Source organism: Schistocerca gregaria, chromosome 7 (assembly GCF_023897955.1).
Source record: "Schistocerca gregaria isolate iqSchGreg1 chromosome 7, iqSchGreg1.2, whole genome shotgun sequence".
Taxonomy (NCBI): Eukaryota; Metazoa; Arthropoda; class Insecta; order Orthoptera; family Acrididae; genus Schistocerca; species Schistocerca gregaria.
In genome coordinates, this window is record NC_064926.1 from 389323692 (window position 1) to 389343448 (window position 19757).

A 19757-nucleotide genomic window follows, 5' to 3' on the forward strand; every position below is an offset into this window, starting at 1 on the left:
GTTTCCTATCAATATGGTCACACACACACACACACACACACACATACACACACACACACCCAAAGCCATGCACGCACACACACACACACACACACACACACACACACACACACACACACACACACACACATACACACACACCCAAAGCCATGCACGGAACTTTATTTTAGCAGCTTACTGCTCTACACTGATCCTGTTAAACTAAGCAACTGCCTTTTGCAGCTGGGCCTGTACGCTCACCCCATCTTCTCGAGGGAGGGCGACTTCCCGGCGGTGGTGAAGCAGCAGGTGGAGGCCCACAGCAAGGCGGAGGGGCGGCGCCGGTCACGGCTGCCTCCGCTCACGTCCCACGAGATCGCCGAGATCAGGGGTGAGTCCTGTCTACTGCTGACTAAGCGCCCAATTTCTCACCTCAGATCTTCGCAACAGCAACAACTGACGATTTTTAAACCTACACTAATATCACATCTCTCTTTTGGGCAGGGGTTAGGTGAAGTCGTTTGCATCTAAAAACCAAGCAGAAACTGATGAAGGTATGGAATGAAATTTTCACTCTGCAGCGGAGTGTGCGCTGATATGAAACTTCCTGGCAGACTAAAACTGTGTCCCGGACCTAGACTTGAACTCGAGACTTTTGCCTTTCGCGGGCAAGTGCTGTACCATCTGAGCTACCCAAGCACGACTCACGCCCCCTCCTCACAGCTGTACTTCTGCCAGTATCTCGTCTCCTACGTTCCAAACTTTACAGAAGCTCTCCCACGAAAGGTAAAGATCCCGAGTTCGAGTCTGGGTCCGGGGCACAGTTTTAATCTGCCGGGAAGTTTGATGAAGATCTGGTTGGTACAGTCCTGTCTGCTAAGTCCGTTGTACGCCAGACAACAGTGTTATTTGAGAGATTGTGAGGTTTTTACGTGGTGCAGAAGACCGAGCGGAGGCACCTGTGCGTGAAGTCTGGATAGCTTTTGGGATATCTCGCGAACAGACCATGAGGATAAAATCAGAGAGATTAGAGCCCACACAGAGGCATACCGACAATAATTCTTTCCACGAACAATACGAGACTGGAATAGAAGGGAGATCCGATACAGGTACTCAAGGTACCCTCCGCCACACACCGTCAGGTGGCTTGCGGATTATGGATGTAGATGTAGATGTAGAAACTGTAGGGCGTCTTCGACGCCAGTAAGACATTATTAGAGTTCGGTTACTTACTTACAATGTTTACAAGTCTTCGTTCTCCCGCACCAGCCTCGGCTGTCGCTCTTTCAGCTGCGTGTTGAGTTCTAGCTGATGTCCGTCTAATCAGCTCAGCGGTTGCGCGCCCAGTAGAAGTTGTCAGCGACCCTGGTGCGCCGCGGGTTGCCGGCGAGCAGGCGTGGTGTTTCGAGCTGTCTGCTAGAGTGTATTCGGTTCCATTCTGAATTGTATGGTGACCCATGGTGACCTATTCACGATGTAGCTGGTCGGTTGCCCTCCTCCCTACTCCTCGTCGGTTTCAGCACACGAAGGTGCCCGAGTGTTGAACAGGAACGTGGATCCCAGAAGGCCCTGTTGATGGCATCCGCGTTGAAGTCCCGTAATGGTGGCACTCTGCTATGTGGTACTGTCGGTGGGCAGTCAGTAGATGGCTGGCGGCAAGCAGCTTGAAGTTCACAAGGTGAAGGCCATAATCTGGAGTACATCTTCGGCTAGTTCATGGACTGTGCTGGAGCATCTTTTACGACATAGATCCAGTAGAGTAACAAAGTCATGGAACCGAGTGTTATTACTGTGAATTCCACCGATTCCAGTGATCAGCTCATGACGAGAGCTGGAGTAATTAAAGGAAGCTAGTGTGAGGCTATGACGCAGGGCTCGCTTCGTAATGACCGAATGTATCCTCCTTATTCTGCTGAAATCACATAACAAGCTGTTAACTGCTGTGTTATCCCCTCGCTGTGTTCCGTTATGAAAGAGACACTGTTGCAACACTCCTTACGAGCTAACGAATGCGCTTGTCTCGCTTCCATCGCTTCTGTCGCAGTCGCCTTTCTGCTGAATGCGTGTCATTGCTCGGCAGGCCGTGTCGTCGACCCGACACACTTGTGACATACAGGCTTGCTTCCTGCATCTGCATCTGTCTCTAGCATCGCTTGAATTTGGCTGTGGCAACGTGAGTGAACTTCAATGCAATTTTTCTAATTTCTATCCCTTACTATTTCGTGCAGCGACTGTGCATTTGTAAACCCCACTGAGAGACACGTGGTTATTCGAGTACGTGGTGTCTGTTCTTTCGGACAAATGGTTCAAATGGCTCTGAGCACTATGGGACGTAACATCTATGGTCATCAGTCCCCTAGAACTTAGAACTACTTAAACCTAAGTAACTTAAGGACAGCATACAACACACAGTCATCACGAGGCAGAGAAAATCCCTAACCCCGCCGGGAATCGAACCCGGGAACCGGGCCGCGGGAAGCGACAACGCTACCACACGACCACGAGCTGTGGACTCTTTCGGACATCTCCGAAAGAATATACACCACGCATTCATATAATTGATACGCCTAGCTGACTGATATGCTGACATAGAAAAAAATTCCCTGATTTCACGGTTAAAAATACACTTTCTCCTGGGTGGAAATACACTTTTTCCACATTAAGTGACTGTATACTTTTTCTCAGAAGTGTAAAGGTTAGCAATCCTTTGAATTTTCATGGATTTATACACCGACGTAGAATTTCCTGGCACATTAGAAAACGAAACTCAGAGAAAAAAACACGTTTGGAAAGACGTATGATATGCAGCAACTTGTACAGTACATATTTTCGTATTAAGAAAGTATAAATTCGAATTTCACCGAACACCGCATAATACTTTATAAAGCATTGAGATCGAAATCGCGCGTTTGTAAGCCAGTCATAGCTCATGTCATGTGATCTCACCAGCCGATGACAGCTGATATTCAAAGCATAGGGCACATGATGTAGTCATCCAATAGCAACACCCCTGTTAAGTAGCGCGAACACACAAGTAGGAAAAGTTAATGGTATAAAATAATATACATAGTGTTGCTAGAAGAAAAGAAAAGCTTTTACATATAATATTGGTCTCTAAGATTAATAAGCTGCAAGAGAAGCTAAGCTTTCACATATAGTATTGAACTTTGTTGCGCCTGTTACATTTTAAAATACATCACACAAATGTGCCAGTAAAATTTTTACGACATAAATGTCTAAACTTCTAGGCTCAAAATTCTTCTACATGGTCATCCTCAAAGTTGATTTTTAAACGTGAGTCAAACGCTCTGTGATTTAAGAAATTCATCGTACATTCTCGCACATAGTTAATCTTGCATAGAAGGAAATTTACTTTGAAAGTAACACTTTTCAAGCAACCATTCGCAGTATTTTCCTGCGACCTGTTGGAAATAGGTTCGCTTCATCAGTTGCCAGAGAGCGCCCCATGTCACCGCGTTTGTGCAACTATGATGGCTCAGAAAGCCCGTATGTTCGTACGTGTAAAACATTAAAAGATCTTACATTATCTCATAAAAGAAACAAGACATTAGAAGATACTCCAAGAGCATCAGAACTTCATGAACCATACTGAAATGCATAATTCGGCTTAAAGTGCACATTCATATCCCCAGATTCGAATATAAATTTCCTTGGAGTATCATTTCTGCATTTCCTCACGTTTCGTTATTTATTATGGCATAATGCCATACATGCTCGAAGATGAAAAAGTGCACTTGAAATGCAGCGGACAGTTGAAACTAGCCAATAGTGTGGAATTAAACACTTTGTTTCAAATAAATTGAGTGCCTCAGCTGAAAAGATGATTAAAAGCCAAATTTCTTTATCAAACCGACAAAAAATAACTTCACTGTTATGCAAGGCGATGAATGTTTGACTATCAGAAAGGTTGACATAAAATAAAATCTGAAACTAATAACATATTTTGGCGTTCTGTAATTTTGTTAATGTATTTTAATTTACTGCATAACTTCCGGTCACAGAAATCCATTTTGTTTTCATTTGACGTGAGAGCAATATCACTAAACATAAGCACGGGTCACATGGAGACTACCCACCTCCCCATTATAACTCAGGCTGCTCTGTGCATTAGCCCCCAGCCTATGATATTTCCGAGCCAGGGCAATACTAGATAGTATTTCCCTTCTTCGGTGGGGATGGACAAATTCGTCCGACCTCCTGTGCGAATGTCAGAGTAGCGAACGTCGCGGAAATGGACAGAGGATGCAGATAGGGAAATGTGGATCGGCTACGAGGCGTGCCGAGATAATCCGCGCAGTAGCGATAAATGTCCCGCATGGCCCAGTGATTGACGCACGTGCCTAATAACCAGGAGATCCCGCGTTCGAATCCAGGTCTGGTACACATTTGCTCTCGTCGCCGCTGATGCAGCTGACATCTGAGATCCCTTCCCTTTACTTTGCTTTATTCCTCTTTCCTCCTTCAATTTACAGACAGGTGGTTACAACGTTGAAAATCTTCTGTGAGCTTGAGTTGTTGCTATAAGGCAGTCTGTTCCAACACTGCCCCTTGGAGCACGGGCGCCGGGTTGCTTCGGCCTTGGCCACCCACGCCCGCGTGCTGGAGTCCAGGCAAGTACGGAACTCACGCCACAGCCCGGCAGCCCCACTGTTCGTGCTGCCCACGGGTGGTCACCGGAATTGGAAGTATTATAAGGGGATGTTGTACACTTCGATAACATATTAAGTATTAATTTATACATGTAAATTCCTCATTTCGAAGTACTCAGTTTCTAGTCTTTCACCATATGTGCAATTTTGATCCTAAAGATTTGGGAATCCCCGGACGTTTAGCAGTGGCTTGTAATGCATGATATCTCTGCTCACACAGGCTCTGCTGACTTCCTGGGACTGAACCACTACACGACGCTGTCCGTGAGAGCGGGCGAATCCGGCCGGGTGCCGTCCATGCAGCACGACTCCGGGGCCGTGACGTCACACCTGGAATCCTATCCCGTCAGCCCCGCGCCCTGGCTCAGGGTAAGACCTATCGACGAGGCAGGCCGCGGTGTTCACGTTCATTATCTGTTGAACTGGGATAACATTAAAGTGTACAAAGATTATAAAATTACAACTGATGCGTGCTCTGTTTACTGAATCATGTTGGTTGAATCGCGGTGGCTAAGTTGCAAGTGTCAGTACAAATTATGAGGTCTAGATTTCAGTGCACAGTGTTGGAAAGTGAACGCATCGAATGCATATGAACGAATTAATAACACGAGCTGTCGCTGTATTCCGATGCAATGTGATAATGCGTGCATCCACGAGCCATGGGGGGTATTGAAAGCAAATATCTTGAATGCATTTGGGTCTCACGCTGATCCTGCATATCTACTGCTTTCCGAAATTACGAATGGCGACATAGTCGCAACAAAAAACCGCATTGATCCCGGTGGGTATTGACATATATTTATTCCATTTACGGATTAAAAAATTATTTTAGGTTATAAATTTGTGTCAATAATGACCATCGTCAAACCTGAGTACACTCAGCATTCTAACCACTCAGTCAGCATATTCAAAAATGGTACAGTCAAAGTAAGAAGCCAGATAAACGTCGTCGTATGTATGTAATATTTATATTTCATACAAAAATAACGAAGCTTGTTTGTCTTTTTACTTCGACTGTACCATTTTCGCGTGTGATAACTCAATGTGATTAGAAAATTACGTGCACTCAGGTCTGAACGTAACTTGAAATTAAAAAAAAATTCTGATGCGTAACTAGAATAAATATCTATAAACTGTTTATAAATAGTCTATTAGACCAAAGTGACCATCTCTATAATAATCAGGAAAATTTTTGATATTGTAGCATCTACTACAAAACGGTTATTCATAAATCCTAAAATCATGCTAGAACAACAGACACAATACGTTAGTCTATTAGAGTTCGGAATTAATAATGACATCTATAATTACAATACTGGAAGAAAATATGACCTTTATTAATATTCATTAAAATTTACTTTCTCACATAGAGGCGATTAAAACTGCTACCAAAATCTTCCGCCACCTACGCAATAATGTCACAATAATTACAGTCTTAATGGTCAGCAGTGTAGCATCGTATGAAATGTATGGAATTAGTGACAGTGTACGCGTGTGACTGCTTTAACTGACCTCCTGTCGTCTGCGCAGTGCATCCCGTGGGGGTTCCGGAAGACGTTGCGCTGGGTCTCTGCGCAGTACCCTGGCTGTCCCATCGTCGTCACCGAGAACGGCTGGGGCGACGCCGGCGATCTGCAGGACGACATGCGCCTAACATACTTTTCGGTGCGGAGTTCTACACCATGGCTATACAACCTCTGGCAAACCACAATTGTCTGGGGTCATTACGCTACAATTAACTGTAAAATGTTGATATGATATTTTTTGCTGTTGAGCACATCACCATCATCAGCAGCAGTAGTAGCGGCAGAAACAGCCTTTAGATGACAAAGCCGCCCAGACTTATGCAGTACTACGGTCTTCTGTTATCCACATCCATGTTGATTCTGCATGTTTTCTGTTGTTAGCCACCTATCTTCCATTAGGCCATCGCCTCAGCTTTCTCTTATTTATTGAATCGAACAACAAAAGCCTTTAGTCCGTCTGCCATGCACCTGCCTTCACGTTCTACAAATTGGTTACAAATTGATATTCATACATTCATACATGAAAAATTGTAAACTTTGGCAGCCGAAGGATGGATGTGTGACGCTTCAGTACAGTCTCACCATGAATCTGGCAAGGATAACAAACAGCGGAGATGTAGATAACAGGGGGTATAAGTCTTTGTGAATTTTATTCTGTGTATTCAGTTGCACAGTAACTATGCCTCACACAGAAGTGCTTGACGAGTATACACACATGTCAGAATTTGAGAGAGGATGTTACTTGAGCTCAAAGAAGAGTAATGGGTAATCGCTCGAAATGTGAATAGGAGGGATGTTGGCAGGAGTGGGTGGAACCATGGCGGAACACAGCGTCCAGAAGGAAGCGGTCGACCTACAGAGACGATGTTCAGGAGCAAGCAATCGTTAGCCACTGAGAGCCCCGGATTCATCATTATCGTTGCTCTGACGTGCAACTGGTGCTTCATTGACCAGAAGAGCCATTAATATGCGGCTCATATCAAGGGGGCCGAGCTCACGGTGCCCCTTAAGCCCAACACCTTTGACCTCTGTACGCCAACAACACCGTTTGCAGTATTGTCAGTCACACTAGGCTTAGAATCTCATTGACTGTGTAACACTACCACTCCTACTGCTCTACCATACCCTCAAAGCTGGAGGCAGTTCGTATAGTGAAATTATTTTTATTAAAGCAATTACAGTGTAAAGAAGCAGTACAGTGTTACCCTCTGAAAGGAATTTATGTTGTGTTGATCGTGATGTACCTGACTGAAGTGGCTTGGTGCAAATGGCTCTCAGCACTATGGGACTTAACTTTTGTGGTCTTTAGTCCCCTAGGACTCACAACTTCTTAAACCTATTAAAGCTAAGGACATCACACACATACATGCCCGAGGCAGGATTCGAACCTGCGACCGTAGCGGTCGCGCGGTTCCAGACTGTAGCGCCTAGAACTGCTCGGCCACTATGGCCGGCAGAGGTGACTTATCGGAAGTGAAAGTCAGAATTATGTAAACATTTAAAAGGTAACAAACAATAATTTACCTATCCACACTGTTCAAATAATAAAGAAAACGGTCGCCAACCTAATTAGGCATGAGAATGATTAACATTACTGTTCAACAAAATAGATATGAGTAACTTTAATGGACAGACACAACCTAGACTTTATCACACGAGAGTGCAGTTAACTCTCTCACTAGCAAATGTTGACGTTAAAGAAAGTGCTAACAGCTGTAGAAGAACATAGTTATTTGCATAAGTACAACTGATAATGACATACACTTGCCTTCAGGGCTTAGTCAAACCGAATAATTTCAATAACATTACTATTAAACTACACTTCAGAATCATAAAATTAGGCATAGATTCAGTATTTTTTTCATATATTTTCCTATCTGACGTGGAATGTGGATATGGTTCACTGCAAAATTAGGTATTGTGCATAGATTAAGTCTCTCAGTTCTAAATAGCTTTCTACTTACAATGAAAATTAAATGGAGTTCACTAACAAATTACTTCTCACTGTCATTTGAATAAAGAAGTTACTGTTTTCATTGATAGTGGTCTTTCTATTAATCGTTATCTATCATGAGCACAATAGACAAATGGTGCATTCTGTTACACTATTAATATGCACTTTTAATACACAAGAGGAACCCAATATTGAGCGGAACTTGACAGGAATAGCAAGAGCAACTGAAACTTTCTATAATTAAGTAACTTTGTGTAATTGAACTACTTTCAATGGGAGGGGCCCTTAATCGTGACCACTGTAATAGAGAAAACTAACCACACTTTCAATACATTAGAGAAACAAGCCCTTAACAAGCATGAACATGTAACTTTCCACAGTAATAGTTCTCAACTTTTACTGCAGTAGAACACAACTTGGCATAGTTATAAGACGATAATTCACCTTTGGGTGATTTTCAACAGGCTGCACTATGATCATTTAATTTGTAAAACTCTATAAGCCACAGTTTTGAGAACATTCACTTTTGAAGTTGGCAACAAAATATTAATAAGCAGCTTTAATAAAAAAAAATTATTTTCAACAAGCATCATTTACTATATTTGTCAGTTCTGCTGACTTTAACTTAGTTTCTTCTAACTATCTTCAAGTCGCATTATTGAATTAATAACCGGGCTTTCCTCTTTTTCACCATATGGACACTAAGTAAGCATATTTGACTTGGGAAGGATCCTAAGTGGTTGAGTGACTGGGGATAAAATCAAGATAGCTATATGAGTTCGAGTATAAGTTACCTTTTATTTGAACATACTGAAATATCCAATGAGCTGATCCTGTACATTATTGTAATTCTTCTGTTCCGTTACAGTGATTGGGCGATGTGGTGGCGAGTACATCTTGGCAGGTGGATTGACAGTTGGTAATGATAAAGCTCTGTTATTTCTTGGTGGCGATGATGGATACCATTTGCAAAACAGAGCTAGCTTACTAATCCATCCATCCGAGGCTTTGGCATATTGGTTAACGGCACAAAAAGCCTCTCTCGGCACCAGCACAATACACGAGTTCTACATAAGCTGTTTACAGTTTGGTAGCTCGTCCCCGACTAACTCTTCCGTCCACCTTTCGATCCATGCCAACCACATATTCCGCGCGATACAAAGTTCCAGAGAGGAACCACACATTTCACACATATAAAGAACTAATAACCCTAAGTGAGGATCAGCAACAACAGAGTAACAAACAAACCTTTTGAACAAAACAGACCAATTACACATATTGACAGTTCAACATAAAATTATTTGAACAAATTTTTAGTTATATATAATAATTTTTGTTTCCCTTCAAGTGAGGCAAAGCGTTTAAGTAATAAAGACAATACACTGCATATGTTACTTACCAGGACATCAAAGTTTTGGCAAAGAAAGAAGTACACATTTTTATACAGTACCGAATTAATCATAGAATAATTACAGAAGCTCATCGATGGAATGTTGAACAGAACAGAAAGAAAAATACACTACTGGCCATTAAAATTGCTACACCAAGAAGAAATGCAGATGATAAACGGGTATTCATTGGACAAATGTATTATACTAGAACAAACATGCGATCACATTTTCACGCAATTTGGGTGCATAGACCCTGAGAAATCAGTACCCAGAACAGCCACCTCTGGCCGCAATAACGGCCTGGATACGCCTGGGCATTGAGTCAAACAGAGCTCAGATGGCGTGTACAGGTACAGCTGCCCATGCAGCTTCAACACGGTACCACAGTTCATCAAGAGTAGTGACTGGCCTATTGTGACGAGCCAGTTGCTCGGCCACAATTGGCCAAACGTTTTCAATTGGAGAGAGATCTGGAGAATGTGCTGGCCAGGCAGCAGTCGAACATTTTTTGTATCCAGAAAGACCCATACAGGACCTGCAACACGCGGTCGTGCATTATCGTGTTGAAATGTAGGGTTTCGCAGGGATCGAATGAAGGGTAGAGCCACGGGTAGTAACATATCTGAAATGAAACGTCCACTGTTCAGAGCGCCGTCAATGCGAACAAGAGGTGACCGAGACGTCTAACCAATGGCACACCGTACAATCACGCTGGGTGATACGCTAGTATGGCGATGACGAATACACGCTTCCAATTTGCGTTCAACGCGATGTCGCCAAACACGGATGCGACCATCATGGTGCTGTAAACAGAACCTGGATTCATCGGAAAAAGTGACGTTTTGCCATTCGTGCAACCAGGTTCGTCATTGAGCACACCGTCGCAGGTACTCCTGTCTGTGATGCAGCGTCAAGCGTAACCGAAGCCACGGTCTTCGAGCTGATAGTCCATGCTGCTGCAAACGTCGTCGAACTGTTCGTGCAGATGGTTGTTGTCTTGCAAACGTCCCCATATGTTGACACTGGGATCGAGACGTGGCTGCACGATCCGTTCCAGCCATGCTGATAAGAAGCGTGTCATCTCGACTACTAGTGATACGAGGCCGTTGGGATCCAACACGGCGTTCCGTGTTACCCTCCTGAACCACCGATTCCATATTCTGCTAACAGTCATTGGATCTCGACCAACGCGAGCAGCAATGTCGCGATACGATAAACCGCAATCGCGAAAGGCTACAATCCGACCTTTATCAAAGTCGGAAACGTGATAGTGCGCATTTCTCCTCTTTACACGAGGCATCACAACAATGTTTCACCAGGCAACGCCTGTCAACTGCTGTTTGTATATGAGAAATCGGTTGGAAACTTTCCTCATGTCAGCACGTTGTAGGTGTCGCCACTGGCGCTACCCTTGTGTGAATGCTTTGGAAAACTAATTATTTGCATATCACAGCGTCTTCTTTCTGTCGGTTAAATTTCGCGTCTGTAGCACGTCATCTTCGTGGTGTAGCAATTTTAATGGCCAGCAGTGTAAATCAGCAAAAGATATGTAGTGTCTGAACTCTGGTGTTACAACTAGAATAGAATTCTCTTCAGTGATGAGTCCCGCTTCGAACTAAGCACAGATAATCTCATAAGATGGTCGGGAGAGCTATTTCATTTCGTAGCGGGACCCATTTGGTTGTCATCCGCGTCACCCTTAAAACACAGCGGTACGTCGACGATCTTCTACGCTCCGTTTTGTTGCACTTCATGGAAAGCCATCCTGGGCTTACATTTCAGCAAGATAATGCCTGCCCAAACACGGCGAGTGTCCTGCTGCTTCTCTTCGTTGTTCCCAAACCCCACCTTGGCCAGCAAGGTCACCGGTCTCTCCCCAATTGAGAACGTTTGGAGCATTATGGGCTGGATCTTCCAACCAGCTCGGGATTTGATGATGTAACTCACCAGTTGAACGGAATTTGGCATTGCATCACTCAGGAGGCATCCGACAACTCTATCAATCAGTGTCAATCCGAATACCTATCTATGAAAGGGCCAGAGGTGGACCAACGCTCGATCTGTGAAGCTCTTTTTATTGAATAAATCATCCAGTTGAGAGTTGACAATACTCTCTTAGGATTTAAAGGTTGGCTACAGCGCGCATACACAAGTCTGGAATCTAAGATATTGTTGTCGCGCTTCGTAGCGCACGGATGAAATAGTGGCAGTTTGCAAGTCTGTGTAGGAGCCCGCCTGCTGTGCGGACGTGTTTTAGGCGAGGGGTCGTCGCCGAGCTGTCCGCTAGCAGCGAGACAGGATTTGGTATTGAGTTGATATTTTTTATAATTTTCAGCGCACTTATTAATTTAAAGAAAAGGGTTAGTGTATGTTCATAGCAGCAGACGGTAATTTTAATAATGATAGGAGTTGAATTCTTAAGGGAAACCATATTTGGCGAATAGATTAAGTATTGATTTTTATCATTGATTTTTTTGTAATTGTCAGGGAACTGTTTCACTATGTATTTAACTGCGACGTATTTCAGTCTGTCTCAAGAGTTTGATTAACTGGTAATATTGTTTTAATGCTACTGGAGGCAGATTTACATACGTAGCGCTTGTTCAAAGAGCTTCAAGCGTTTTGTTAATTGAATGAGAAAGAATCGCTTTCAGAATATAGTTTTTGAAAGAAGGAATTACTTGTTTGGGTTATCATTTATCGAGTTTAGATTTGACAAAACCCTTTCTCTTGAATTATATGTAGTTGTTGTAAGCAGCAGCACAGGTAAAAGTCGGGAGCTGTATCTTCTTATCTAGTGTTTTCTACTGAAAATCTTGTGGTTGTACTCTTGTTTACTTTACTATTACAGAGAAAGCCTAAACTGTTTTTTTTTTTTAATTGGTCCTGTGCGCAACAGATAACTTACTTGGTCTTTCTGCTGCCACTGCTTGATCTGCTGCATCCCATTGTTGTTGTTGTTGTTGTGTTCTTCAGTCCTGAGACCGGTTTGATGCAGCTCTCCGTGCTACTCTATCCTTTGCAAGCTTCCTCTCCCAGTACCTACTGCAACCAACATCCTTCTGAATGTGCTTGGTGTATTCATCTCTTGGTCTCCCTCTACGATTTTTACCCTCCAGGCTGCCCTACAATACTAAATTGGTGATCCCTTGATGCCTCAGAACATGTCCTACGAACCGATCCTTTCTTCTAGTCAAGTTGTGCCACAAACTTCTCTTCTCCCCAATCCTATTCAATACCTTCGCATTAGTTATGTGATCTACCCATCCAATCTTCAGCATTCTTCTGTAGCACCACATTTCGAAAGCTTCTATTCTCTTCTTGTCTAAACTATTTATAGTCCATGTTTCACTTCCACACATGGCTACACTCCATACGAATACTTTTAGAAATGGCTTCCTGACACTTAAATCTATACTCCATGTTAACAAATTTCTCTTCTTCAGAAAGGCTTTCCTTGTCATTGCCAGTCTACATTTTATATCCTCTCTACTTCGAGCATCATCAGTTATTTTACTCCCCAAATAGCAAAACTCCTTTACTACTTTCAGTGCCTCATTTCCTAATCTGTTTGTCCGCAGCTCGTGGTCGTGCGCTAGCGTTCTCGCTTCCCACGCCCGGGTTCCCGGGTTCGATTCCCGGCGGGGTCAGGGATTTTCTGTGCCTTGTGATGACTGGGTGTTGTGTGCTGTCCTTAGGTTAGTTAGGTTTAAGTAGTTCTAAGTTCTAGGGGACTGATGACCATAGATGTTAAGTACCATAGTGCTCAGATCCATTTTGAACCTAATCTAATTCCCTCAGCATCACCCAACTTAATTCCACCACATTCCATTATCCTTGTTTTGCTTTTGTTGATTTTCATCTTATATTCTCCCTTCAAGACACTATGGATTCCTTTCAACTGCCTTGCCTCTGACAGAATTACAATGTCATCTGCGGACCTCAAAGTTTTTATTTCTTCTCCATGGATTTTAATACCTACTCCGACCTTTCTTTTGTTTCCTTTATTGCTTGCTCAATATACAGATTGAATGACATTGGGGAGAGGCTACAACCATGTCTCACTCCCTTCCCAACCACTGCTTCCCTTTCATCTCCCTCGACTCTTATAACTGCCATCTGGTTTCTGTACAAATTGTAAATAGCCTTTCACTCCCTGTATTTCACCCCTGCCACCTTCAGAATATGAAAGTCAGTATTCCAGTCAACATTGTCAAAAGCTTTCTCTAAGTCTACAAATGCTAGAAACGTAGGTTTGCCTTTCCTTAATCTAGCTTCTAAGATAAGTCGTAGGGTCAGTATTGCCTCACGTGTTCCCATACTTTTACGGAATCCAAACTGGTCTTCCCCGTGGTCAGCCTCTACTAGTTTTTCTATTCGCCTGTGAAGAATCCGCGTTAGTATTTTCAGCAATGACTTATTAAACAAATGGTTCGGTAATTTTCACATCTCTCAACACCTGCTTTCGTTGGGATTGGAATTATTATATTATTCTTGAAGTCTGAGTGTATTTCACCTGTCTTATACATCTTACTCACCAGATTGCTCACCAGATGGTAGAGTTTTGTCAGGACTGGCTCTCCCAAGGGTGTCAGTAGTTCTAATGGAATGTTGTCTACTCCCGGGGCCTTGTTTCGACTCAGGTCTTTCAGTGCTCTGTCAAACTCTTCACGCAGTATCATATCTCCGATTTCATCTTCATCTACATCTTCTTCTATTTCCATAATATTGTCCTCAAGTACCTCGCCCTTGTATAGTCCCTCTATATACTCCTTCCACCTTCCTACTTTCCCTTCTTTGCTTAGAACTGGGTTTCCATCTGAGCTCATGATATTCATACAAGTGGTTCTCTTTTCTCCAAAGATCTCTTTAATTTTCCTGTAGGCAGTATCTATCTTACCCCTAGTGAGATCAGCCTCTACATCCTTACATTTGTCCTCTGGCCATGTCTGCTTAGCCCTTTTTGCACTTCCTGTCGGTCTCATTTCTGAGACGTCTTTATTCCGTTTTGCCTGCTTCCTTTATTGCATTTATATTTTCTCCTTTCATCAATTAAATTCAATATTTCTTCTGTTACCCAAGAGTTTCTACTAGCCCTCGTCTTTTTACCTATTTGATCCTCTGCAGCCTTCACTATTTCATCCCTCAAAGGTACCCATTCTTCTTCTACTATATTTCTTTCCCCCATTGCTGTCAATTGTTACCTTATGCTCTCCCTGAAACGCTGCACAACCTCTGGTTAATTGAGTTTATCCAGGTCCCATCTCCTTAAATTTCCACCATTTTGCAGTTTCTTCATTTTTAATCTACAGTTCATAACCAATAGATTGTGGTCAGAGTCCACATCTGCCCGTGGAAATGTCTTACAATTTAAAACCTGGTTCTTAAATCTCTGTCTTACCATTATATAATCTATGTGAAACCTGTCAGAATCTCCAGGCTTCTTCCATGTATACAACCTTCTTTTATCATTCTTGAACCAAGTGTTAGCTATGATTAAGTTGTGCTCTGTACAAAATTGTACCAGGCGGCTTCCTCTTTCATTTCTTACAGTTCCCTGACAGTTACAGACGAAATCAATGATAAAAATCAATACTTAATCTATTCGCCAAATATGGTTTCCCTTAAGAATTCAACTCCTATCATTATTAAAATTACCGTCTGCCTCTACGTACCTACACAAACCTTTTTCTTTAAATTAATAAGCTCGCTGCAATTTATAAAAAATGTCAACTCAATACCAAATCCTGTCTCGCTGCTGGCTGACACGGCAGTACGGCAGCTCGGCGACGACTCCTCGCCCAACATACGTGCACACCACAGCAGGCGGGCTCCTACACTGGCTTCCAAACTAATTAATCCATGCGCTGCGAAGCGCAACAACAATATCTTAGATTCCAGAGCTTGTGTATGCGCGCTGTAGCCAACCTTTAAACCCTAAGATAGTATTGCCAACTCTCAACCTGCTAACAGTGATGCGATACCAAACTGTCTGTCGCCCGCCGTACGGCTAAACAGCCAGAAGCGATGGTCTGGAGTGCCGTTTCATTTCGTAGCAGGACCCATTTGGTTGTCATCCGTGTCACCCTTAAATCACAGCGGTACGTCGACGATGTTCTACGTTCCGTTTTGTTGCATTTCATGGAAAGCCATCCTGGGCTTACATTTCAGCAAGGTAATGCCTGCCCAAACACGGCGAGTGTCCTGCTGCTTCTCTTCGTTGTTCCCAAACCCTACCTTGGCCAGCAAGGTCACCGGTCTCTCCCCAATTGAGAACGTTTGGAGCGTTATGGGCTGGATCTTACAACCAGCTCGGGATTTGATGATGTAACTCACCAGTTGAACGGAATTTGGCACTGCATCACTCAGGAGGCATCCGACAACTCTATCAATCAGTGTCAGTCCGAATACCTACCTATGAAAGGGCCAGAGGTGGACCAACGTTCGATCTGTGAAACTCTTTTTATTGAATAAATCATCCAATTTTTCTGAAATTGTAATCATTTGTTTATTTGTCTGTGTGCATCACATCTACTGATTTCCGTCCTATTCGGATACTTCATCGTAATGAGTCGTTTTTTTTGTCTTAGAATGTATGTCAACATAGTCTAAAAACCATTGTGAAATGCGTGGCTGTCGGTACTTCCCATGGAACCACTTATGTTTCTTCCTATTGCATCCAAATATGGAGTACACTAGGAATGTCACGAGAGGCGGTGCCGCCAGTATAAGAGTGCAGTGTTGTCAGTAGAAGTCCAGTAACAGTGATACTTAGTCGGTCAGGAGAGCTCAGCCGGGTGCATTTCAACCGTTCTCAAGCTGCCCAAGTCGACTCCTGGTAACGTGATTGTGAAGTGGAAACACGAAGGATAAAAATGGTTCAAATTGCTCTGAGCACTATGGGACTTAACATCTGAGGTCATCAATCCGCTAGAACTTACAACTACTTAAACTTAACTAACCTAAGGACATCACACACATCCACGCCCGAGGCAGGATTCGAACCTGCGACCGTAGCGGTAGCGCGGCTCTTTACTGAAGCGCCTAGAAGCGCTCGGTCACAGCGGCCGGCCACGAAGGTACAACCACAGCTAAATCAAGACCAGACAGATCTCATGTACTGATGGACAGGGACTATAAAGCACTGTGGTGCGTGGTTCTCAAAAGCCGCACGAAATCACTGTAAGAATTTACTTGTGATCTCCAAAGTGCTACCAGCAGTTCAGCTAGCACAGTGACTGTGTGTAGAGAATTGTGTACATTGCTCTAGCGGCTCCTCAGAAACCACCCATTTCTGTAGTAAATGCTAAGCGATTCTTGAGGTTGTGTACAGAGCGTCGCTAGTGCGCAAGCGATGACTGGAAACATGATTGGAAATGATGAATCACATTATAATCTGCGCCAGTCCAATGACAGGAGTACTGTTTGGCGAGTGATGTGCAGTGCCAGAAGTTAAGTACGGAGGAGATAGGGTTACGCGGTATGCGGATGTTTTTCGTGGACTGGGTGTGGTACCCTTAAAAAACGCCGAATTTTGAAGGACATGAACATATTTTACCGCATGGGACAATTAGAACACAGTGCACCCTGTTATAAAGGAGCATCTGAGATTCAATAGTTTGTGGACTATAACGTCCCTGAGATGGACAGGTCTGCACAGAGTCTCCAACTGAAGCCAATGGAACACCTGTGAGATGAGTTAGAACGTCGCCTTCGTTCCCTGCTCCAGCATCGCACACTGATACCTTCTCTGGTTTCAGCTCTTGTGGGAGAATGGACTGCCATTCCTCCACAGACAATGCAACACCCCATTGAAAACGTCTCCAGTAGAGTTCAAGCCACAATAAAGACCAAGGGAGGACACGCACTAGATTTCTGTCTACTAGTAGGTGTCCAGATACTTTTGATCACAAAATTTATTGCCTAAATCTACATTTACGTGATTACTCTGCTATTCACAATAAAGTGCCTGGCACATGGTTCAATGAACCACCTTCAAGCTGTCTCTCACGAGGGAAAAACGAGCACTTAAATTTTTCTGTGTGAACCCTGATTTCTCTTATTTTATGGTGATGATCATTTCTCCCTATGTAGGTTGGTGCCAACAGAATGTTTTCGCAATCGGAGGAGAAAACTGGTGATTGAAATTTCATGAGAAGACCCCGTCTCAAAGAAAAATGCCTTTGTTTTAATGATTGCCACTCCAATATTAGTCTAATCTGGTCTTTATGACCCCCCTGGGAGAGATACGTAAAGGCTTGTAGTATAACTCATACATTCCCAACTCCATACAGGTCTTTGAAACTTTGGAAATAGCTTATTGCAAGCTAACCGACATCTGTCAGCAAGCGTCCACCTTTTGAGATTTTTCAACATTTCCACGACGGTCATCTGCGAGAGAAAACAAATCTGTGGCTATTATGCCGCCCTTCTTCGTAAACGTTTAATACTGCCTATTAATCCTGTTTGGTAAAGGTTTTCTAGTCGTGGGCAATAATATACGGTGGCAATAATATACGATAGATAACGCTAGTGTTTTCTGAGCAATCTCCTTAGTATACCGATTGCATTTTCCCAGAAATTCACCAATGAAACGACGTCTACCACTTGCTGTACCTTTGTATTTCCATAGATTGTTACACCCAGAAATTCCTGTGAGTTAACTGGTTCCAGTTGTGACTCATTGACACTGTAGGAATAGGTTACTATATTTTTGTGTCTCATCTCAAGTCTGTTCCCCGATACATCTATTTGTTTTCCTGCATTTCCCAAATGCATTTCTCCATTTCTTGCAAAGCAAATTTTAGTTAAGAAAGATTGTTTGCATTTGAACTACATTCTTTACTGCTGCAAGTAAAAAATGAGAATTCATAGTGATTTTTATCTCATATGTCGAAGCTTAGTTCTGAAAATCCCATTTAGTTTACCAACGCTCCCAAGGGTATTTTCATTCTTCTGTTTCTCTTGCTGCCCATCCAGTCCTTGTTTTAAACTGCCCTCCATACGCAAGTAACTCGTCAGCTGGCGCTATGTTTTTAATATATACGATTTTGTTGTCTGTGTTCATTGCACATTATTTTAATCCTAGTATTATTTTATTCAGAACTGCCAGCTGATGCGAACAGCCAATGACAGAAGAGTGTGACTGCACTTAGTTCATTTGAAGTCCTGCCTTCAAACTTGCTCTGTTAAGTTCTACAGACTAACACTACAATTATATGAACAGAATGGCAGTGGTCCATCTGTGTTATTATAACACGTAGACGTTTTTCTCTTTTTTCCAGTTTAAGGGTCCACAAACTTCCTATAAGAGTGCTGAGAACAATTTTTGGTGTTATGAAATACGAGTACTGTGCCTTGCTCATCTTTCAAATTCGAAATTATTATCTTGATGAAGTCTGATGAGAACTGTAACACTGATATCTTCTTCCCTATATTATCACAGGTTGAATAATGCTTTGTTTGTAAGGGAATGTTTCTGCAGATTTTGTTGCAACTAAATGAAAAACTCTCTAGGCCATTATGCTATATTTATTTATAAGCCCAGCTTATTCTTTCGTCTGCTTAACATTTTCTTTTTATGTGGTTGTTGATAATTTTAGTGAACACTTTATACATTATGGAGAGGAATCTGGTAGGTCAGTAGCTCGTTCTTGTCGAGCTATGTATCGCAGCACACTTTTGGACAACACTGTGCATCAGTACTCTGATAAGACTAGCGTTTCTTGTGTATATTGAGGAGGCATAAAACTCTAATCCACTTTGCGCTTTGTGGTGAGCAAATTACAAATTATAGGCTAGCTTCTGCATGAGAGATACATATGGATCAAGGTTATTCTATGTGTTATCATAATCATAATCAATGCTTTAAGATCTCTAGAGATGTAGATACTACTAGTTCCCTATATTCAGCACTTTTATACTTAGCGTCATCGGTTGGACGTGAAACCATAAATTCTTTTCTTTCATTTCATCAGTATGCTTATAATCGTGCCAAATTACGCTTACGTAAGCTATTTTCTTTTGGCAGGCATACCTATCTGAGCTACTGCATGCTATAAATGAAGACGGCGTTAAGGTGTTTGGATACATTGCATGGAGCCTGCTGGACAATTTGGAGTGGATCTTCGGGTACACGTAAGTAGTGTCTGTGGACTCATTTTCAATGTTCTACAGGTGTGTTACAATCGCTGCTGATTAGCATCCTGATTTAATCATGCTACTAACAAACCCATTT

The 19757-nt window shown here is 42.8% G+C and overlaps 1 protein-coding gene across 1 annotated transcript in view; it reads left to right on the forward strand.

Annotated features, from left to right (window-relative positions):
• Positions 1 to 19757, forward strand: part of LOC126281185 (myrosinase 1-like) — a 225146-nt gene that overhangs the window by 197048 nt on the left and 8341 nt on the right. Inside the window, exons 8-11 of the mRNA XM_049979885.1 lie at positions 223 to 370; positions 4870 to 5018; positions 6180 to 6314; positions 19551 to 19657. Of these exons, the coding sequence (XP_049835842.1) occupies positions 223 to 370; positions 4870 to 5018; positions 6180 to 6314; positions 19551 to 19657 (539 nt within the window). The remainder of the gene's footprint in view (positions 1 to 222; positions 371 to 4869; positions 5019 to 6179; positions 6315 to 19550; positions 19658 to 19757) is intronic.